Genomic DNA, 19308 nt, shown 5'->3' on the forward strand with positions numbered 1-19308 from the left:
GGCAAATTAGCTTACTTGCTAATTAGCTTACTTGCTGTTCACTGCTATGATCTTTGGAATAGCAGTATATAAATAAAACAAATTATTAATTATAAAGAGGAAAATGCAAAATGAGGGGAATGGGATTTTGTGCAGAGTGCAAAATTAGATTTTTGGGAAGTTTTCAGGCCACCGGTTAAATTTGAAAACTCCATCAGGACATTTTGGCCTAGTTCAGATGTCAGAGGAAACCATTTCCCCCCACTATAGTAACTGTAGTCCTCCAGATGTTTTAAGACTGTAGCGCCTATAATCCTTCAGCATTGGCTATGCTGGCTTGGGTTGATGGGAGTCCTAGTCCAAAAAAACCACATCCAAGCAATGACCATTGTCCACTCTTTCACTGTGTGAAGAAGCTGTGGTAAGCCTTGATGTGTGATTCCCTCTTCTTTCACGCTCCAGAAGACGACTGAACAAGAAGCAAAACTTTCCACAGTATAGCAAGCAATAGCAAGTACATTTCTATAATGCTTATCAGTGCACATAAGTACTCCCTAAGTGATTTACAATGTATAAGCTAATTGCCCCCAACAAGCTGAGTACTCCTTTTAGCCATCTATGGAGGGATGCAAGGCTGAGTAGACCCTGGAGTCCCTGGAATTAAACTCACAACCTTGTGGCTGTGAATGGCTGCAGTACCAGCATTTAACCACTGTGCCTCCAGTGTTCCCTAACCATTGTTCCCCGTGATCTCTGAACAGTTTAAACTACTGTTAATTAGAATAAGACAATTTGCTAGTTTATTTGATCTGGGCTTGTTCATATTAACTGTACTTGAGGAATATTCAATTCCCAGAATTTGGAAATCAGCAGAACTGTGATTAGCTTACAACTGGAAAAATAAGCTTTTGGTTTTCTCCCTGAAATGTGAAAGAGAAGAATACATATGCTGAGAAATCTTGCCTACAAGAATTCATGTAGCCAGAAACTAGGGGCCCGAGTCCTATTCCCCCCCACACACATACACCAAGAGTAAAAGTATAAAATCAATAGCTGAATAGTGAGTAAACATTTACGTAAATCCCACTGATTTAGCGGGTCTACTCTACCAAAACGATTTAGGCCAGACCTTCCTGTTATATCTGCACTAGGCTTTAATGTTATTAAAATCATACTGTTGTTCTGTGAAAAGGAAACAAAAAGAATGCTTTTGAGCAGCTTCAAGAGTTTTCAGTCCTGAACTAAAGAAGGAAGTCTCTCTCAGAGGACTTAATTATTAAGTCTCTCTCAGAGGACTTAATTATGGCTTAATTATTACCTGGTGGGATGTTGCTCTTTGACACGTTGGTTTCAGTGGTGTGGAAGAAACTGGGCAGGGAATGTGGTTATGGCTGAATAAGCCAAGTTGGAATTCCTTCAAACTTACTCTGCCATCTCCATCGCTATCCAACTTATTAAATAATTCTTCAAGGTCCTGTAGAAAATAATCATTTTTTAAAATTAAAATAAGACATGACAAAGTATTAGACTGACTTAAAGCATTTTCTAAAACATTAGGAATGGATCTACTTTGTATGGCACACATAAGACAGAATACTACTGTGATCATTTATCTTGCATAACTATCAAATATCCTTAGACACAGGACAGTTCTGCTTACTAGGACTTTTTTTGCTATCCTATCATTAAGTGGTAAGCAAGGCATATTCCTATTCCTATTCCTATGCTATTTATTTATATCCCAACTTCCTCCCAGTAAAAGGACTCATAAGCCCTTGTCAATGAATAAATGTCTTTTGGACAGAGAGATGCCTAAAAGAAAAAGAAAAAATACAAGTAACCAAGCCTCCAAACACCATGCAAGGGAACAAAATCAATTTTTCTCCCAAGGATCCTGGAGAGCATTCAACAAATTCAGATTACCAGCTTTGCTTCTGCAAAAAGGGGGAACGTCCTCTCTCCCAGACTACTATCAGAATAATTTAATCCATCTCAGGCTTTCAGCAACCCAACCACCTTACTCTTATTTATTTATTTAAAAAATACTTTATTCATCTATGCCCTCACTCATTCTTGTCATTGACCGGGCAGAAGAAGAATGATGTCCGCTCACTCCTGGCCAACAGGGGAGTTCAGGTGCCAACCATGGGTCTATGTACTCCTACCAATTTCTCAAACAGAAAGTCTCCTAAGAAGTCCTAATAATGCAAAACTTTTAAAGTTAAATGCTATTTTAAGCATAACCACCATTTTAACATTCAAGCAAGGCTTTCTGAGAATAGCCACAAGCCAAATTTAACCAACCTCTTTCCCCATCTCTTTTAGTCCAATGTTCTTACACACAGTAGCTAACTCTTGTTTGTTCAGATACCCATTATTTCCAATGCCAAGGTCTTCCCAGATGTCCCGAACCTGATTCTCAGTCATGTCAAAATAGGAGCTGGAGACTTTTCTGGGGCCGTCATACAGATCATTGTCCCACGTGCACATTCGACCTGTAATTATTAGATTTCCATTAGTTAAATAGAATAATAGATTAGTTTTAATTATCTATCTTTTCCCCCACAAAGTCTTCCCATTGTGCAAGCACCCAACTAGACAACTGGAACTATACTGTTATGTTTTTGTTCCCCTCCAAAAGACAATTGCTTCCCCAGTACACATACCCAACCACGATGTGTTGTTCTGAGACTGCTTAATATACCAAGGACAAGTCATTTCCCTGTAAAACCCTTTTCTGGCATTGTTTCCAACATCTGTAGGGTCTTCCTGTTGCAGTTAATAATATGTAGCACATTGAAATAAAACATGAAAGAATCCAAAGCAGGTTCTTCTTATAGAATCCTAGAAACCTAGAGTTGGAAGAGACCACAAGGGCCATCCAGTCCAACCCCATTCTGCCATGCAGGAACTCTCAGTCAAAGCATATCGGACAGATGGCCATCCAGCCTCTGTTTAAAGACCTCCAAGGAAGGAGACTCCACTACACTCCAAGGGAGTGTGTTCCATTGTCGAACAGCTCTTACTGTCAGGAAGTTCCTCCAAAGGTTGAAGTGGAATTTCTTTTCCTGTAGCTTGCATCCACTGAAACTAAAATGGGGGCCTTCTGACTGCCTTTCTTAAGCTCTTCTGCTGAATCAGGTAGCAAGAAATGAAGTTAAAGGAAGAGAAGCTTCTTCTGTTATTCTACTTATTTCTTTTCAAACCAGACAGAGATTATCTTAATATATGTGTTTTTACAGAATTTAGATTGTTTCTACCTTCTCCTTCAAACATCTCATGCTGCTGTTCTTTTGCACTTTCAGGTTCTTCATCTGATTTAAGGCTCTGAAAAGATGAACAAAATTATCTATTTATGCAAACTATGAAGCTAAGCATTTTAAGAAAAATACAGGGACCAAATGCAAAACATGTGGGAAGGCTTGCCAGATATTTCAGCTTTGTAAATGTTTCTCACCAGTACTTTCTTTGACAAAAAATTTGTCTTTAGCAAATGTTTCGTATCAACAGGTACTTTAGATAATGTACTTGTAAAACTTGATTTCTTAGCCCTAAACTTGTTTACTAGACACACAACAGAGATCTCTTTCTAGAAGTGACATGGAATTAAAGTATCATCATATATGTTGGATTAAGTGTACAAAACGCCACCATCTACTACACTACCCTGCAAAATATCAGAGTGTAAAAAACAAGTATGATAATAAAGTTATCAGACTCCAATTATAAAAACTCAGGTAGGCACATATATATGATTTTAATAATTTATTTCAGGCTTGAAATTGCTACACTGTTAAATGATTTCTCCTTACACAACCACCTGGATTTACATATCACAACAAGAAAACCCAAAGGCTGAGTGCACCATCTTTTTTCTGCCCTTTGGGAAAAAAAGATCAGTAAACCAGTAAACAGAAGCAACAACCACCATCTCTCTCAGAGATTAACAGCTGAGGATGGCGATGTTTTGGATGGGGCATAAAGAGCAAAAATATAACCCCTGTGCTTCATCCACATGTACAAGTAAGCCACACTTACATGGGCATAAGCCACTAACAGGATTCTGCCCAAACACACCAGGTCAAATCTTCTTTTACTAAACTAAGAGCTTGATCCAGGTTAAGGTATGTGCAATTCAGATGTTGACAACAAATTTCCCAACCCTTTCTCCTACCTAAGTGTTACATGGAGGCCTGGGAGACCCTGATAAGTGGAATAGGTTCTTATGGAAAGAGCTGAGAGGGAACTGGAGCAAATTCCTAAAAAAAGAAGTGGAGACACTGAGAGAACAGCTTGGTTCATGTGTCTCTCCTTAATTTAAGAGATCTCCCCCTGCTTATGTAACAGCCCATCTCATCAAGGATGATCCCTGACCTCCTCTGCAGTGAGGTGAGGAGATGTCAATTTTCCTAAATACAGATGGAACCCACAGGCAAACAAGTGAGCTCCACCAACAATTTTTCCCTTCCTGCACTCCAGAAAATCTTCTCTGGAGGGTTGGAGGACCTTCTGGAACATCATGAGGGTGGAGCAGAGAACTACAGAAGTGAGGGGAAATTGGTGACTAAAAATGTAACAGTGGTGACATTAAGCAGAAATCAAGAGGCTAAATAAAATCCACCTAGTCTATTTAAAATAGCTGGTGGATGAGTCCTTAAGTCTTACCTCCACACTCTCCAGAGATGCTGAGCGCCTCAGCTGACTTTTTGACTGCTGTTCTTGTAAATACTTAGGGGTTTCCAATTTGGTGCCCTGCACTTCTGGTTGTGTCCGGCGGCCATACCACTTGGCTCCATTGATGTACTTGGGTGCCACTTCGTCTGGAACAACTAAGAGTTGGAAAAAACTATAATTCTGGTACAGGCACTAATTGGCTATTCTCATCTTGTCCTTTTCTCTCTTTTTATTTCAACTTGAGCCCACTGCTGACAGAAGATGCTAATGTGGGCTACTTAAAGTTTAAATCAATTTTATATCAATTAAAATGTAATAAAAAGTTGGGAATGTAAGCAAATTTTCATTCTATTTAAGACTAGCCAACAAATCAGTTATAAAGAATCTCAGAGGATCAAATGGCAACTAATGCAAAACAAACGAACAAACAAACAAAAACCTTCCCTTGAAGTTCTCTAGAGAGCAGGGAGACTTAACCAGTGCAGGCTGCCTTATGGGCTTACAAGAGAAGAATTGCTAAAATCAGGAAGACAAATTTTATAGCTGGTGATGTATGTAATCAAACCACAAAGTAGTGTTAAAAATATTCATTTACAACTTCAGAGCCTGATGTGAAGTCTATTACTCTTACCTTTACTGTCTTTCAGTGTTAAACCCACTGACCCATCCATAACAAAACAACAAGTTTAGATTTACCATTTGAGAATCTTGTCTTGCAGCTAAGAAATGCATTCTAGCTGTGGGCAAATTTGTCTGCTGCAGAGCTTGGAAAAATTGCTTTGAGGAATTATAACTATTACAGGCATTATAAACAAATCAAATTCTATGCAGCAGAGAAAATAATACATAAATTGACATGCCACCAGTCCTTAAATGAGTCTGTCATATCATCATCATTCAGGTCACATCGCAAATTATATGTATGTATCTGTCAGATATTGCTAAATGTAGGAACTACAGTTTGAGGGTTCCTAATAAAGGAACATGTCTATTGCACTAACAACTGTGTTAGTAATTACTATGAGTTTGAAGGAGCATGAGAAGATGGACACTCCTGAAAAAGTACATCACTTTTTGATTGCAGGTGTGTTCAACAGCATCCTTCTTTTAAACATGTGTTTCTTCCATTTTAGGGCAGGAAAAAAAACAAACAACAGAAGGGGCTGCTATTAAGCAGGTTGTGTTAGTAATACATTGATCCAGGATGCTCTGTAGCATACTTAGCTTAGTGGTTAATCCACATCTTAGACAAAGTCTTAAATCAGGAAATCCAAACTAAAGCTTCCTTCTTGCACCTCACTCTACCCACCTGGCTCCAAATAACTGCTGTCATCATCTGAAAGACCAAGGCTGATACTTGAGGACAACACGGTCACAAAGCCTTCCTTAAACTCATCAAAGTTAACCTAGCAGGAGACAGACAGAAGAAATCTGTTCAGGTGGTTCCATAACAGAAAGAAGTCTCACTTCTTGTTTCCTTTTTGTCTTACTTTGTGGAAGATGATAAATATAGAGGAGGAAATAAGAACATCACAAATCCCCAGCAGAATCTATTTCTCATTTGGCCATGCCAAAACAAAACAACCATATTTAAATAACCAAACTATAAGTAGGAATTAAGGCAGAATACATTTGTGCTTCCATTTTAAACCACAGGGGTTCGTACAAAACACATCAGACCCTGCTATTTCTCGATAATATCTGAATTATTCACATAGAGCAGGGGTAGGCAACCCTTTTGAGCCGGGGGCGGGGTTGCTGTCCCTCAGACAACTGGGGGGCCGAAGCAAAAAAATAATAATAATAAAAAATTTTTTTTACAAAAATTAAATAAATAAATAAACCAGGACAAATGTAGGACAAAATTTTCAAATGGAAGGCACTTTTTAAATAAAAAATGGCAGACACGCGAAAAAAATTGCTGATTTTTAAAAAAATGTTAAGATAAATGCATGTTTCTGAGGCTTCTATAGACAATTGCCCCACCATGTCCCTCGTGCGAGAGGCCAAAGGCCCCGGCGGCAATCAGCAGCAGGACCGGGCTGGGGCCAGTCCCAAGGCCTTGCCGGGCTGCATCCGGCCCGCGGGCCGCAGGTTGCCTACCCTTGGTTGGGAAAAAATTTAGCTTGGGGAGCAGCCAAGCTGACCTGAGAGGGTCATCTATTACTATTGGTGTTCCCACAAACAATCTTCCAACGGTTCTGAAATTCATGTGGCTGGAAAAACTTGTGCACAGTCTCCAACCTGCCTGGTGAGTTGTTCCTGCAATGATTCTCTATGGGGCTTGCCTTTCATGAAAAAACACACACCCACCGCTAGAAACTGTGGGCCAACTGAGTGAAATGGTGAGAGAACCAAGATCCCTAATCTGTTTTGGGCCCTGAGACTGTAAGGAATGTCTGATAAACATCTCTGCCCTAGAAATGCTTATATAGCACAACTTGGTTTGCCTTTAAAAGGGATTAATCCCCTCTAGCACATTAGTGCCAGCTGTTGTGAGCCAGAAATTCTTTGGGAATGGAAATTCTTGCAGATACCAAATGAAAATCTTGGATGTGTTTCAAAGAGTTCTGGGCTGATACTTCTAGATTTTAGTTTTTTCCTTTGACGTTTCTGGGTAGAAATGAGTTGCTTGGCTTACTAGACAGTGTTTTTAAAATAGACTACAGGTAAATATGTATATTACATATACTATTTAAATGTAACAAAAAGGTAATAAAAAGTTAAATGCTGACTTTCCTGAACACTTTTTAGAAAGGATAGTCATTATCCACGTTCTGCATCAGGCTTTGCTAACCGGTGCCATCCATATGTGTTGGTACAATGATCTCTTACTTGGCCATGTGTAGGGGGCTGGGGGGGGAGGTAATTATGATCCAGGAGATCGGTGGTCATCAGGCTGGGAAAAGCAGATATAGCTTTCATAACTTATGTAATATGGTGGCTGTGCTGTGCGTGAATTGGAATGCACTAGGCAATCACGCCAAGCACCTAAAAACACTGAATCCCAAAGATCATTGAATGTCATAGCGGGAGAGTAAGTTGGAGCAACGGTCGGAAAGGCATTGCCCTGTAAGAAACTAAAAGGTATGTGTGTTAGTCATCGTTTATCTAAATCATTATGCCTTGGTCTGTTACATTAATTTCAGTCTTTTGGCAGTTTTCCCACCTTCCCCAGCCTGTTGTTTTGCTGTACTAATCAACAAAGTATGATGATGACCCTTAAAATAATATATTTGTGTCTAAACTCAAATGCCCTCTGGTATGTGGACCGCACATTACAACACATGTTTATTTGGTTGCTGGTTAAATACCTTGCCTGAACTTCAGTTGGCTATTAATACATTTCTAATTAACATTATTCTTTTTTTTCTTCCAGTCCGTTGAAATGTTTCTTTTTGCAGAAATAATGTAATATCAGGATAGCAGGAAGACAGCTTCCCACCCACAGATAATGACGGGAGCTTGGGAAATGAGTCTGAACTTAACAGATAGTCTGTGCCTCCAACGGAAATCTCTCACGGCCAGATATTGTTTCTCTTCTTCTTCTTTCGACTCTGGGCATGACAATTTGCAATAAAAAGTGGTTTATTTTTAATGAGTGGGAAGATTTAGCGCTGCTGTAAACTGAGTTATGGCATCTATTTTGCCCATAGTTCCAAAAAGTATCTGCATGGGCATTTATCTGTGATTGGGCAGAATTTCTTCCTTAACTTTGCTTCACCTGGGTTTTTTTTTTTAAAGCGTTGTGTGTATTCTCTTTATTCCATGGCACAGGCACAACGTTTATGAAGATAAAATTAAAGAACCATAACAATAGGATGTTGGCTAGGTGGCAGGGAGAACAGCAAGTAAACAAAGTGTGTGTTGTGTGTGTGCTTGTCTTCAAGTGGCTTGCCAAGAAAACTGTGAAATCCTGCTAACAGCATTAAACAAGTTTGAATATACACTGTAAGTTGTGGTATAAAAAATTAAGGCAGGGAGGGTGAGTTAAAAATAATAATAACCAGATGCTCAAAGTTGATTTACTTCCTGCTTACTTTCACCTTCTTAGTAGAGTTCGTATTACTATGGGATGGTGAAGAAGAGAGAAATATGTGTCTCAGCTCAGGATGTGTATGACACTGTTGATACCACAGGTACTGGGTATTTGGACAAGGAGGAGCGACAGACCTATGCCACAAGTTACACTGGAAAGACAGCTACCTTTACTCCTAGAAACACTCTTGGGAAATAATCACTTTGCTAGGGTAAGTAGTTCCAAGGCCTTTGCATTTGAATGCTATGAAGGAACTTTCTCTAATAACATTTTAAAAATTCCTATCTCTTTTCCTCCTCTCCTCTTTAACCACTGCTGCTAGTCATGCACACAAGTGATGTTGTTGTTGTTGCTGGTGCCTTCATGTCGTTTCTGACTTACGGTGATCCTAAGGTGAACCTATCATGAATTTTTCTTGGCACATTTCTTCAGAAGGGTTTATATGAGATAATAAACTGACCACCTTGCTGAAAAAAAGGTTCATTAGAAAAATTTTATATGACAGGGGAACCTTGGAAGGTATAACAATTAGAAAAAGGAGAGATACACATTGTTTTGTCAAGAGACTAAATTGATTATTAAAGCTACATATTGGTGTAAAATTACTATCACTAAGTAGCTATAAAGGATATGCGTATATAAAATAAGAACACAAACGTTTGGTGGAATACTGGTGATCTAATGGGTTGTTGTTTTAAGTTATATAAGAGTCAGTGAATTAAATATCAATTTTGGGGGGAAACTCAGTAATTCTTAGGAAGTATATTGAATTATAGCTAAAATAATTTGCTTTAAACAAACCATTTATTAATCTGTAAAATGGAACTGTTTATTGGAATGTATTTTATCAAATAATAATAATGATGATGATGATGGAACAGTCTGCCGGCGAGATCCGTCAAATTGCCAGCTTAGTCAAGACGGATCTCTTCCGGCAGGCCTTTCCTGAATAAAAAGTGCCCGGCCACAGAATGACTGCTCCCCACATGATGTATTAGCCCACCACTCTGTCCTATATTATATTTGTGTGTGTGTGTGTGTTGTTTTTAATAGATATTTAATTGTACATGTTTACTCCGTTTTAAGGGGGGGAATTTGGGACGTATTCTGTAAATGTGGATTTTTAAGATGTTGTGAGCCGCTTTGATTGTCTTGTAACAGAAAAGCGGGATATAAAATAAAGTTTATTATTATTATTATTACTAATCATAATAATATAAAAAGAAGGAGGTTGCCATAGCCCTCCCCTGAGGCTGAGAGTGTATGACTTGCCCAAGGTCACCCAGGGGGATTACTGTCCAAATTTGGATTTGAATCCTGCTGCCCTATTCTATTTGCTGCAGCAACATAGTGCCACGGTTTACAAGAACAGGTGGTCCCAGTATATATGACTTGTGGTGGAAAGCCTGGCCATCATACAGTGGTCCCCCACATTGCTGGGGCTAAGGGTGAAGGAACCCTTAGGAATGTGGAAAACTGCAAATAAAAACACTATTCGTTTTAACCTGAGAGGACACCTCTCTAGGAATTTCCAGATCCTCCAGTGCAACTTTGTGTCAGCATCTACTGAAGTTGATCATAGAATCATGCTGGATGACTTACAATGCCCAGAGAAGTGTTTTCTCTAGGAACCTAGGTGCTCCAGCCCCCTCTATGGTTAACTTCAGCAAGGCTCTGGAGGACTAGTGATTCCTAGAAAGAACATATTAATCATACTTGCAAACATCAAATCATGAAAGTTAAAGACGTAAACGTGGAGGGGCCAACTGTATAGGTGTATGGTATATGGTACAGGTATAGACCTTTTGTTTTCAATGGCAGTTCTCCAAAGAATATTTAGAAGATTGGTGAAGTACACTCCTTTCTCTCCTTCCTTCATAATGATGGAGGGAAATAATAGATTATATACCATATATTTCACGATGCAAAAAAATGGTTTAGTCAAAATAGACATTGTGCATGAGGTAGGACTCAGCAGTCCTGGCTCGTTGCTTTTCATTTTTGATCCAGGTGGCTTGAAGTCCTGGATTGTAAGCATACTACAAATTAAATAAAAAAATGGATCCAAACAAATACAGCCATCCTTCCATATTGCAGGTTAAGCATTCGCGGGATTTGGTTATTCACAGATTGCTGTATTGCTGCGCCCTTCTCTGCTGCCCTATGTGCAACCAAAAAAAGTTGTCTCTAGGCATTCTAGGTCTCCCAACATGGATTCCATGGTCAGCCTCTTCCAGAGTTGATCATAGAGTCACTCTGGAGGATCTAGAAATGCCTAGAGATGTGTTCTCAGGTTTGAAAAAAAATAGCAGCCTATGTCTGTGTTTTTTCCACTTTTGTAGGGATCCTGTACCCCAAACCTTGTGAAAGTTGGAGGGCCCTAACTATACTCTACTGTTAATGCTATGCTCCTAATAGAGCTTCGCTCATTTCTTCCTTTTGGATGCAGAGTAGGGGTGGGAAGAGAAGCATCTCAGTTGAGACTTCCCTCCTTTCTCTTTATTTCTTACCAACATAGTTCACAGGTATTGCTAATCATTTTTTCCCCAGCAGGGCGGTATACATTACCTCTCCCAGCTGCTTCTTTTCAGCTGTGTCCTTGCTCATGGAACCTGCAAGAAGCTGGAAACAATCTCTTTAACAAAAGCTGCACTTTTGAACTGACTGAGCTAATTGTGCCCTTTTTTATATCATCCAAGACTGCTGGAAAGCAAAAGTCACTCTGTCTGCCTTATATTCCCATATCTCCAGAGTGCCAAAACAAACAAGTTCTCTTCTTCTGTAAAGAATGAGCTGGAAAAATGTGAATAGAGTAGATCTTATCAGTTGAAAGAAATGTAGCTTTTTGAGAGACCCTTAAAAAAAAAAGCAAATCAAAGCAGAGGCTTGATTATATCTACCCACATGAGGGGGAGCATGGCCTATGGGCTGCATGTGGCTCCATGGCTATTTTTGTGGCACCTGGAGTCAGTTTCGTCCCTTCAAAATGGTTTGCCCTTCTAGGCCAATTTAGGACCAGGAGGCCATTTTTTAAAAAATTGAACAGAAAATGACTTCGGCTTACTTTGTGTTTAAAAGGCCTATCCTGTTCCGAAATGGCCTGGAGAGGCTAAAAACATGATGGATATATCCATATCCCCATGATGCGAACCTATGGCATGCGTGTGGAAGTGGCACTCCAGGCCGTTCCCGGCACAGGACCGAGAAAGGAAAAAAGCAGCGCGGGCCCATTCTCCTCCTCTCCACCATTTTTGGGCCTCCCGCTGTCTCTAGGAGACAGAGAGAAGGCAGAAAATGGCGCTGGAGAGAAGGAGCCAGAGGCACGCGCCCAGCCTTTTCCTGGCCTTCAGCTGCCTATGGAGACAACTGGAGGCTGGAAAAGGTTGGGGGGGGAGGCGGAGCGACCGCGCGTGCCAGTTGCTCCTTCCCAGAGACCTTCCCAGCCTCCAACTGTCTCACAAGACAGCTGGGGGCAGGGAAAGGCCCCTGAGGGGGAGCATTGGCGGGTGCTGGGTCCTGGCTCCCTCGCGGCCCTTCTAGCCCCAGACTTCCCTCCGAAGAGAGAGGTCTGGGGTTGGAAAGGCCGTGAAAGAGCCCAAGACAGTGGTGTGCCCAAGCCACTTCCTTCGGCCTCCCTTCCCTTCGGCTGAACGGGCCCCTTGGAGCCGTTCGGCCAAGGAAGGGGCCGACGAGAAGGGCCTGGGACGGGTGCCCAAGCCCCTTCTTCGGCCTCCTTCCTTCGGCTGAACGGCCTTGGAGCCCGTTCGGCGAAGGAAGGGGCTGAAGGGAAGGGCCTGGGGAAGGATGCCCAAGCTCTTCCCTTCGCTTCCCTTCCCTTTGGCCGAACGGGCCCCTTGGAAGCCCGTTCGGCCAAAGGAAGGGGCTGAAGAGAAGGGCCTGGGACGGGTGCCCAGTCCCTTCTGCCTCGGCCACCCCTTTCCTCGGAGCGAAAGGGTGCCTTGGAGTTGGTTCGCTCCGAGGAAAGAGAAGCCGAGGAGAAGGGGACTGGGACGCGTGTCCAGTCCCCTGTCTCCTTGGCCTCCTTTCCTCGGAGCGACGGGTCCCTTGGAGCTGTCCTCCGAGGACTGTTTGCCGGTCTCTGACAGCCCCAAAGGAACTCTCAGAGGCTGGCACAACCCCGGAGGACGGAGCCCCAGCGGCTCCCACCGTGGGCGCCTTCCTCCGAGGGCTGTTTGCCGCCCTCTGAACGGCCCCAAAGGAACTCTCAAAGCGGCAAACCCTGGAGGGACAGTGCCTGTCCTCAAGGCCCATTTGCTGGTCTCTAAAAGTCTCAAAGGACCTTCAGAGCCAGCAAAGCTGAGGGAGGAGCCAGATGCGCTCCTCCCTTTGAACAGGGGGACAGAGCTCCGCCCCCTGGGGGCGGGCGCCCCGCCCCTGGCACCAAGCCCCCATCCTGAGGGTAGAAGCCCCGCCCTGCACGCGAACTAGAAAAGTTCACATCCACTGCCAATCATCCCCTCGAGAGGTTAGAAGTATTTGATAGGAAAAATGGATTTTCATTTGAAAGGGTGTGGTGAATGTGTGGCCCTCCAAGGTCTTCCCAGGGGAGCTAATGTAGGTCCCTATGTTTCATGGTTGCCCACTCCTGCCTTGTAGCACACCTGCTATGCACTAATGTACTAGTATCATGATTTGTTGTGGTGCGCTTCATGTCGTTCCAACTGAAAGCGACTCAAAGGCAAACCTATCTTTTTTTTTTTTTTTTTGCAGATTTGTTCAGAGGGGGTTTGCCATGAACATTCTCTGAAGCCGAGAAAGTGGATTGGCCAAGGTCACCAGTGGGTTATATGGGCCAAGCCAGGACTCAACCTTGCTCTCCAGAGCCAGAGTCTAATGCTCAAACCACTACAGAGATTTTCAGGCAGGGAAAAATGTCAGAGTAAAAGGCATACTCCCAGCAAAGTTTTACGATCACGCTGAAGATTTCAGACAACATCGCACTGATCCAGACTTTTCTGGGAGAACTAGAATGCTCTAGCAACAAACCATCACGGAACTTCTGTAATGAAAATCTCCTACACTATCCTGGCTCTGATCATGATACTCTAGCACAGGGGTAGGACAACCTTTTTGAGCTGGGGCCGGTTGCTGTCCCTCAGACAACTGGGGGGCCGAAGCAAAAATAATAATATAAATTTTTTTTTAAAAAAAATTAAATTTAAATAAACCAGGACAAATGTAGGACAAATTTTCAAATGGAAGACATTTTTTAAAAAAAAATGGAGGACACGCGAAAAAAATTGCTGATTTTTAAAAAATGTTAATATAAATGCATTGTTTCTGAGGCTTCTATAGACATGGCCCCCCAAAGGCCCTGGCGGCAATCAGTGGCAGGACGAGCGGGGGCCGGTCCCAAGGCCTTGCCGGGCCGCATCCGGCCCGCGGGCCGCAGGTTGCCTACCCCTGCTCTAGCAATATTTGAGTATGGGAATCTGAGCCAATGCGTATAATAATTGAGTGGTTGGGCCGTTATCACAGCAGCCCGTTTCGTGCTGTAGTCCTGCAACCTAAAAATAAATGGTAAAATATCACTGCAGTCTTCCTTTAGTGTAACTGGGGGCTGCTGCCGGCATTGCACTCTGTTCCCCTCCTCTCCCTTAATCCCTCCCTTCCTCGCTGATGGCCTTGCTTGCATGCCTTTCATGTTTTTTAATTCCAACTTTCTTTTTTTGCACTATTCGGAGCTCCGCAATCTGATCCACTCAATTTTTTAAACTTGGGGCCCGAAGCTCCGAAATAGTGTGAAAAAGTTGGGGAAATCTTTAAAAAGGGGGGGGGGATGGGAGAGAGGGGACAGGAGACCACGTGACTGCCAGTTTGCTACTGGCTGCGGGAATGGCTTCTGCACCCACAGCAGTGCACAATTGGCATTTTATTCACAGGTTTCCCCTTGAAGAAAAGACACAGGTGAGAAACTGGGCAGCTACAAGACAGAAGTGGCATCATGCGATCAGCACATCACTGATGCCTCTGTTTTCCCATGGGAATGCGTCTTAAAAGCCATCTGTGATGAAAGCTCTTGGACTATGGTTTTAAAGACCCAGGTTGTCCTTCCCGCATGGCCATAGAAACCCACTGAGTGATCTTGTGCAAATTACAAATTCTCAGCTTCAGAAAAAGTCCATGGCAAACCCCCTCTAATCAATCTGCCAAGAAATCTCCAGTAGTATAAGTTTTCCATAAGTGATAAATGACTTGAAGGTGACAAGAACACATACAACACATGCTTACTACATGTGTACTACATGTGTACCCTTGCTGTATGTACTATACTTATGAACCCAGACCAGCTGGGCGCCCCCCCCGGCGGTCAGGAGGACTCTTGGCCGCCTGCAGCGCTGAAGGGAGGAGGAGTTGAGTCGGTGGGAGCGGCTCTCTCTTAAAAGCCGGCCCCGGCCCCTTACCTGAGGACGCCGCCACAGACCAGCTGGGCGCGCCCCCACGCCGGGTCAGGAGGACTCTTGGCCGCCTGCAGCGCTGAGGGGGAGGAGGATGAGTCGGTGGGAGCGGCTCTCTCTTAAAAGCCGGCCCGCCGGCCCCTTAACCTGAGGACGCCGCGACAGACCACTGGGCGCGCCCCGCGCCGCGTCAGGAGGACTCTTGGCCGCCTGCAGCGCTGAGGGAGGAGGAGTGGTCGGTGGGAGCAGCTTCTCTTGAAAAAGCCGGCCCGCGGCCCCTACCTGAGGACGCCGCCACAGACCACTGGGGCGCGCCCCCCCCGCGCCACGTCAGAGGGACTCTTGGCCGCCTGCAGCGCGGAAGGGAGGGAGAGGAGTTGAGTCGTGGAGCAGCTCTCTTAAAGCCGGCCCGCCGGCCCCTACCTGAGACGCCGCTACAGACCAGCTGGGGCGCCCCGCGCCCGCGTCAGGAGGACTCTTGGCCGCCTGCAGCGCTGAAGGGAGGGAGGAGTTGAGTCGGTGGAGGCAGCTCTCTCTTAAAAGCCGGCCCGCCGGCCCCTTACCTGAGGACGCCGCCACAGCACCAGTGGGCGCGCCCCGCGCCACGTCAGGAGGACTTGGCCGCCTGCAGCGCTGAATGGAGGGAGGAGTTGAGTTTTTTTCCTCCTCTTTCCTGGCGCAATAATCGTGTTCCTTCTTCAGGAGGAACAGGATTCTATCTGCTCACCATATTGCTTATGGTTTGAGCTGGGTCTTTTGGTAATTTGGGGTACTTTTTGGATAAGTTTGGTGTTTTAGGAATGACACCTGCGGTTGTCTTCCTTTGTTTTGCGGGGTTTTTTGTGTTTTAGCTGGATTTGGGGGTGGGAATGGGATGTGGGAGGCCAGCTCTGGTGGCTGATGCAATTGAATGGGAGCCCCGATTGAGGTTGTGCGAGGCAAGGGGAGGTAGGCGGTAGGACTGGGATAGGTGTTTAAATGGAGAGGGAGACGATTGTGATACTATCTCTCCTTCCTTCCACTTTCCGAACCAAAAAGGCCTGTGGGTCAGCCCAGTCGTACACAAACCCTGTTACTGCTCTAGCAACGCCGGTCTATAAAAAAAGACCCACATCGTGTATGAATCTTTGCAGGATAAAAACTGTGACCTGGCGTGCATTACTGAGACCTGGCTGGGGCCTGAGAGTGAGGTAGTGGGGCCCAGGCCCTTCCAGCCGGGTTCTCAGTTAAGGACCGGATCAGGTTAGGTGGGCGGGGGGGGCGGTGTTGCCTTGGTCCATAAAAACACTCTTTTCTTTAAGCAGGATCCAGTCCCGAAAACAGATCACATCGAATGTATTTACCTGTCCTGAAGGCCAGAGACAGTCTAGGGATTCTGTTGGTCATACCGGCCACCCCGTGCACTAACAATTCCCTGGCGAGCTGACACAGTTGGTCTCGGAACTGGTGCTGGAGTCCCTAGGCTTCTTATCCTGGGGACTCAACATCCCTTTCGAGGCCAATGGTATTCTAACTGGTGCAGCTCGGGAGTTCATGACTACCATGACAGCCATGGGCCTGTCCCAATTAGTCTCAGGGCCAACACATTGTGCGGTAATACCTTGATGTGATCTTCAGTACGGACATGGAGGCTCCGTGGGTAGAGATCTCTAATGTCTCTCCCTTGTCATGGACGATCATTCTGGTTGAGGCTAGAATCAGGCTCCTACCATTACCCTCCCAGGGGGTGGCGGACTATTAGGAATGGTCCACCCTCGAAGGCTGATGGAACCATAAGGTCCAAGAAGCCCTAGAGGGGTATACGACTGGCTCTGATGGCGATTCTGTTGATGCCCGTACCGACATCTGGGAATAATCCTCTAGGGTCTAACAACAGTATCGCTCCCAGCGTCCTTTCGGACTGCTCCAACAAACATCCTGGTAACAGAAGATCTCAGGGCAAGGAAGCGGGTCGTGCAACGACTAGAGCACAAATGGCGAAGACATCAGCACTTGTCCGACAGGACACTCCTTCGCTCTCATTTGAAAGCTTACGGAGTGGCAATAGTGCAGCAAAGAATCCTTCTAGCTGCACGTATTGCGTCCGCAGAGTCGCGTCCGGCAGAGCTGTTCAGGGTGGTGAGGGAGCTAACTCGGCTCCCTCCACCCTGAGCCCTATTTTAGAGCCATCTAAAGCCTGCTGCGACGATTTAATAACGTCTTTGCGGATAAAATTCTCGGTAAGGGCTGATCTCGACGCCAGTTTTTGTGGCAGATCCTATAGTAGAGATGTCCGAAGCGTCCATGGTCCTGTTATACTGGATCAACTTTGAGTTGTTAGTACCGGGGGGACAAGATCATCCAATGTTAGGAGGACGACTGCTCTCTTGATCCCTGTCCCTCATGGTTGACAGCTCAGGGGGGTGATGTGGTGCGACTAATGTTGCATCACGTAATCAATACATCCTCTAAGTGAGGGTCAGTTTCCATCCAAATTAAAATAGCAGTGGTTAAACCCCTGCTAAAGAAAGCCCTCCGTAGACCCCCTGCTCATAAAATTATAGACCCATCTCGCTGCTAACTTTTTTGGGGAAGGTGATCGAGAGAGCAGTCGCCTCCAGCTTCAGTCGATCTTGGACGACACCGATTTCTGGACCCATTTCAAACCGGCTTCCGGGCGGGCTATGGAGTTGAGACTGCCATGGTCGCCTTAGTTGATGATCTCCGTCTGGGCATGGGACAGGGGGAGCGTGTTCTGTTAGTGCTTGTTGACATCTCAGCGGCCTTCGATACCATTGACCACGGTATCCTTCTGGGAGCCTGAGGGAGTTGGGAATGGGGCAACTGCCTTGCAGTGGTTCCGTTCCTACCCTCGGGCAGGTCCCAGATGGTGGGAGCTGGGGGACTGTCGCCGATAGGAGGGCCCTGACATCTGGTGTCCTCAGGGAGCGATCTTGTCCCCTATGCTATTCAACATTACATGAAGCCGCTGGAGAGATCATCCGGAGACATGGGGGCGGGGTGTTATCAGTACGCTGATGACACCCAGATATTTTCTCTATGTCTCCGACTGATGCAGTAACTAAGGATGGCATCTCTCCTCTAGATGCCTGCTTGGCGTCGGTAATGGGCTGGATGAGGGAGAACAAACTCAGTGTGAATCCAGGGAAAACGGAAGTACTGGTGAAGGCTCCCCGGTTTCTGGTGGTGAGATCTGTCGCCCGGATCCTGAACGGGGTCACACTCCCCCTGAAGGGACTCGGTGCGCAGCCTGGGAGTGCTCCTTGACTCGTCGCTCCAGTTGACTTCTCAGGTGGATGCGACGGTCAGGATGCTTGTATCACTTCGCTGATACGCCAGCTGCGTCCCTACCTGGACCGAAAGGACCTAGAAAACTGTTGTATATGCTTTAGTAACCTCTCGACTGGATTTCTGCAACGCTCTACATGGGGCAACCCTTGTACCAAACCCGGAAGCTGCAATTGTGCAGAATATGGCAGCCAGATTGGTCGCTGGTAGTTCCAGGTCAGACCATGTAACACCTATTCTAAAAGATCTTCACTGGCTGCCTATTCGCTTCCGAGTCAATACAAGGTGTTGGTTTGACCTATAAAGCCCTAAATGGCTGGGCCCAGGGTACTTGGAGGACCGCCTCTCCCCATATAATCCGCCTCGCACACTCAGAACTTCCGGGACTAAACTGTTGGAGATCCCTAGGTCAATCATGTGCGGACCTCACAGAGGCTTTTACTACTGCTGCCCCTCCCCTCTGGATAAGCTCCCTGCAGAGCTTCGCTCGCCGCCTCATTAGTTGTTTTTAAAAAAACAGCTAAAACATACCTATTCGTCTGGCCTTCCACCTTAATTGTTTATTTATTTCCTGCCCCTTTCCCTCCTTCTCTTTTGACCCTGGATTGACGTTTTATTCTTATTTTCTTCTGCCGCCATGTGATTTTCTATTTATTGTTTTCCTGTTCCGTTTGTGAAGTTTTTAACTGATTATTGGATTTAACTTGTATTGTAGTCTTTATATTTTGTACGCCGCCCTGATCATACCCATGGAAGGGCGGGATATAAAAAAAATTTTATTTTATATATTGAACCAGATTCTAAGTTTTGTTTTGTTTGGAGTTGATGTTCTGGGCAGAAAAGGGAGTCTCCAGACCCTCCAAAGTTTCTTACCTCTAATCCTCTCTAACCTCTATGTCAGGGTAGGCA

At 44.8% G+C, this 19308-nt stretch overlaps 1 protein-coding gene across 4 annotated transcripts in view; it reads right to left on the minus strand.

Moving 5' to 3' along the window:
* Positions 1-19308, minus strand: part of NINL (ninein like) — a 102596-nt gene that overhangs the window by 40701 nt on the left and 42587 nt on the right. For all 4 annotated transcript variants that reach the window (XM_042462200.1, XM_042462178.1, XM_042462190.1 and 1 more), the window contains exons 3-7: positions 5963-6059; positions 4645-4808; positions 3240-3306; positions 2284-2474; positions 1298-1453 (exon numbers count right to left, since the gene is read on the minus strand). In XM_042462200.1, the coding sequence (XP_042318134.1) occupies positions 1298-1453; positions 2284-2474; positions 3240-3306; positions 4645-4808; positions 5963-6059 (675 nt within the window). The remainder of the gene's footprint in view (positions 1-1297; positions 1454-2283; positions 2475-3239; positions 3307-4644; positions 4809-5962; positions 6060-19308) is intronic.

This window comes from Sceloporus undulatus, chromosome 1, assembly GCF_019175285.1.
Source record: "Sceloporus undulatus isolate JIND9_A2432 ecotype Alabama chromosome 1, SceUnd_v1.1, whole genome shotgun sequence".
Lineage (NCBI taxonomy): Eukaryota > Metazoa > Chordata > Lepidosauria > Squamata > Phrynosomatidae > Sceloporus > Sceloporus undulatus.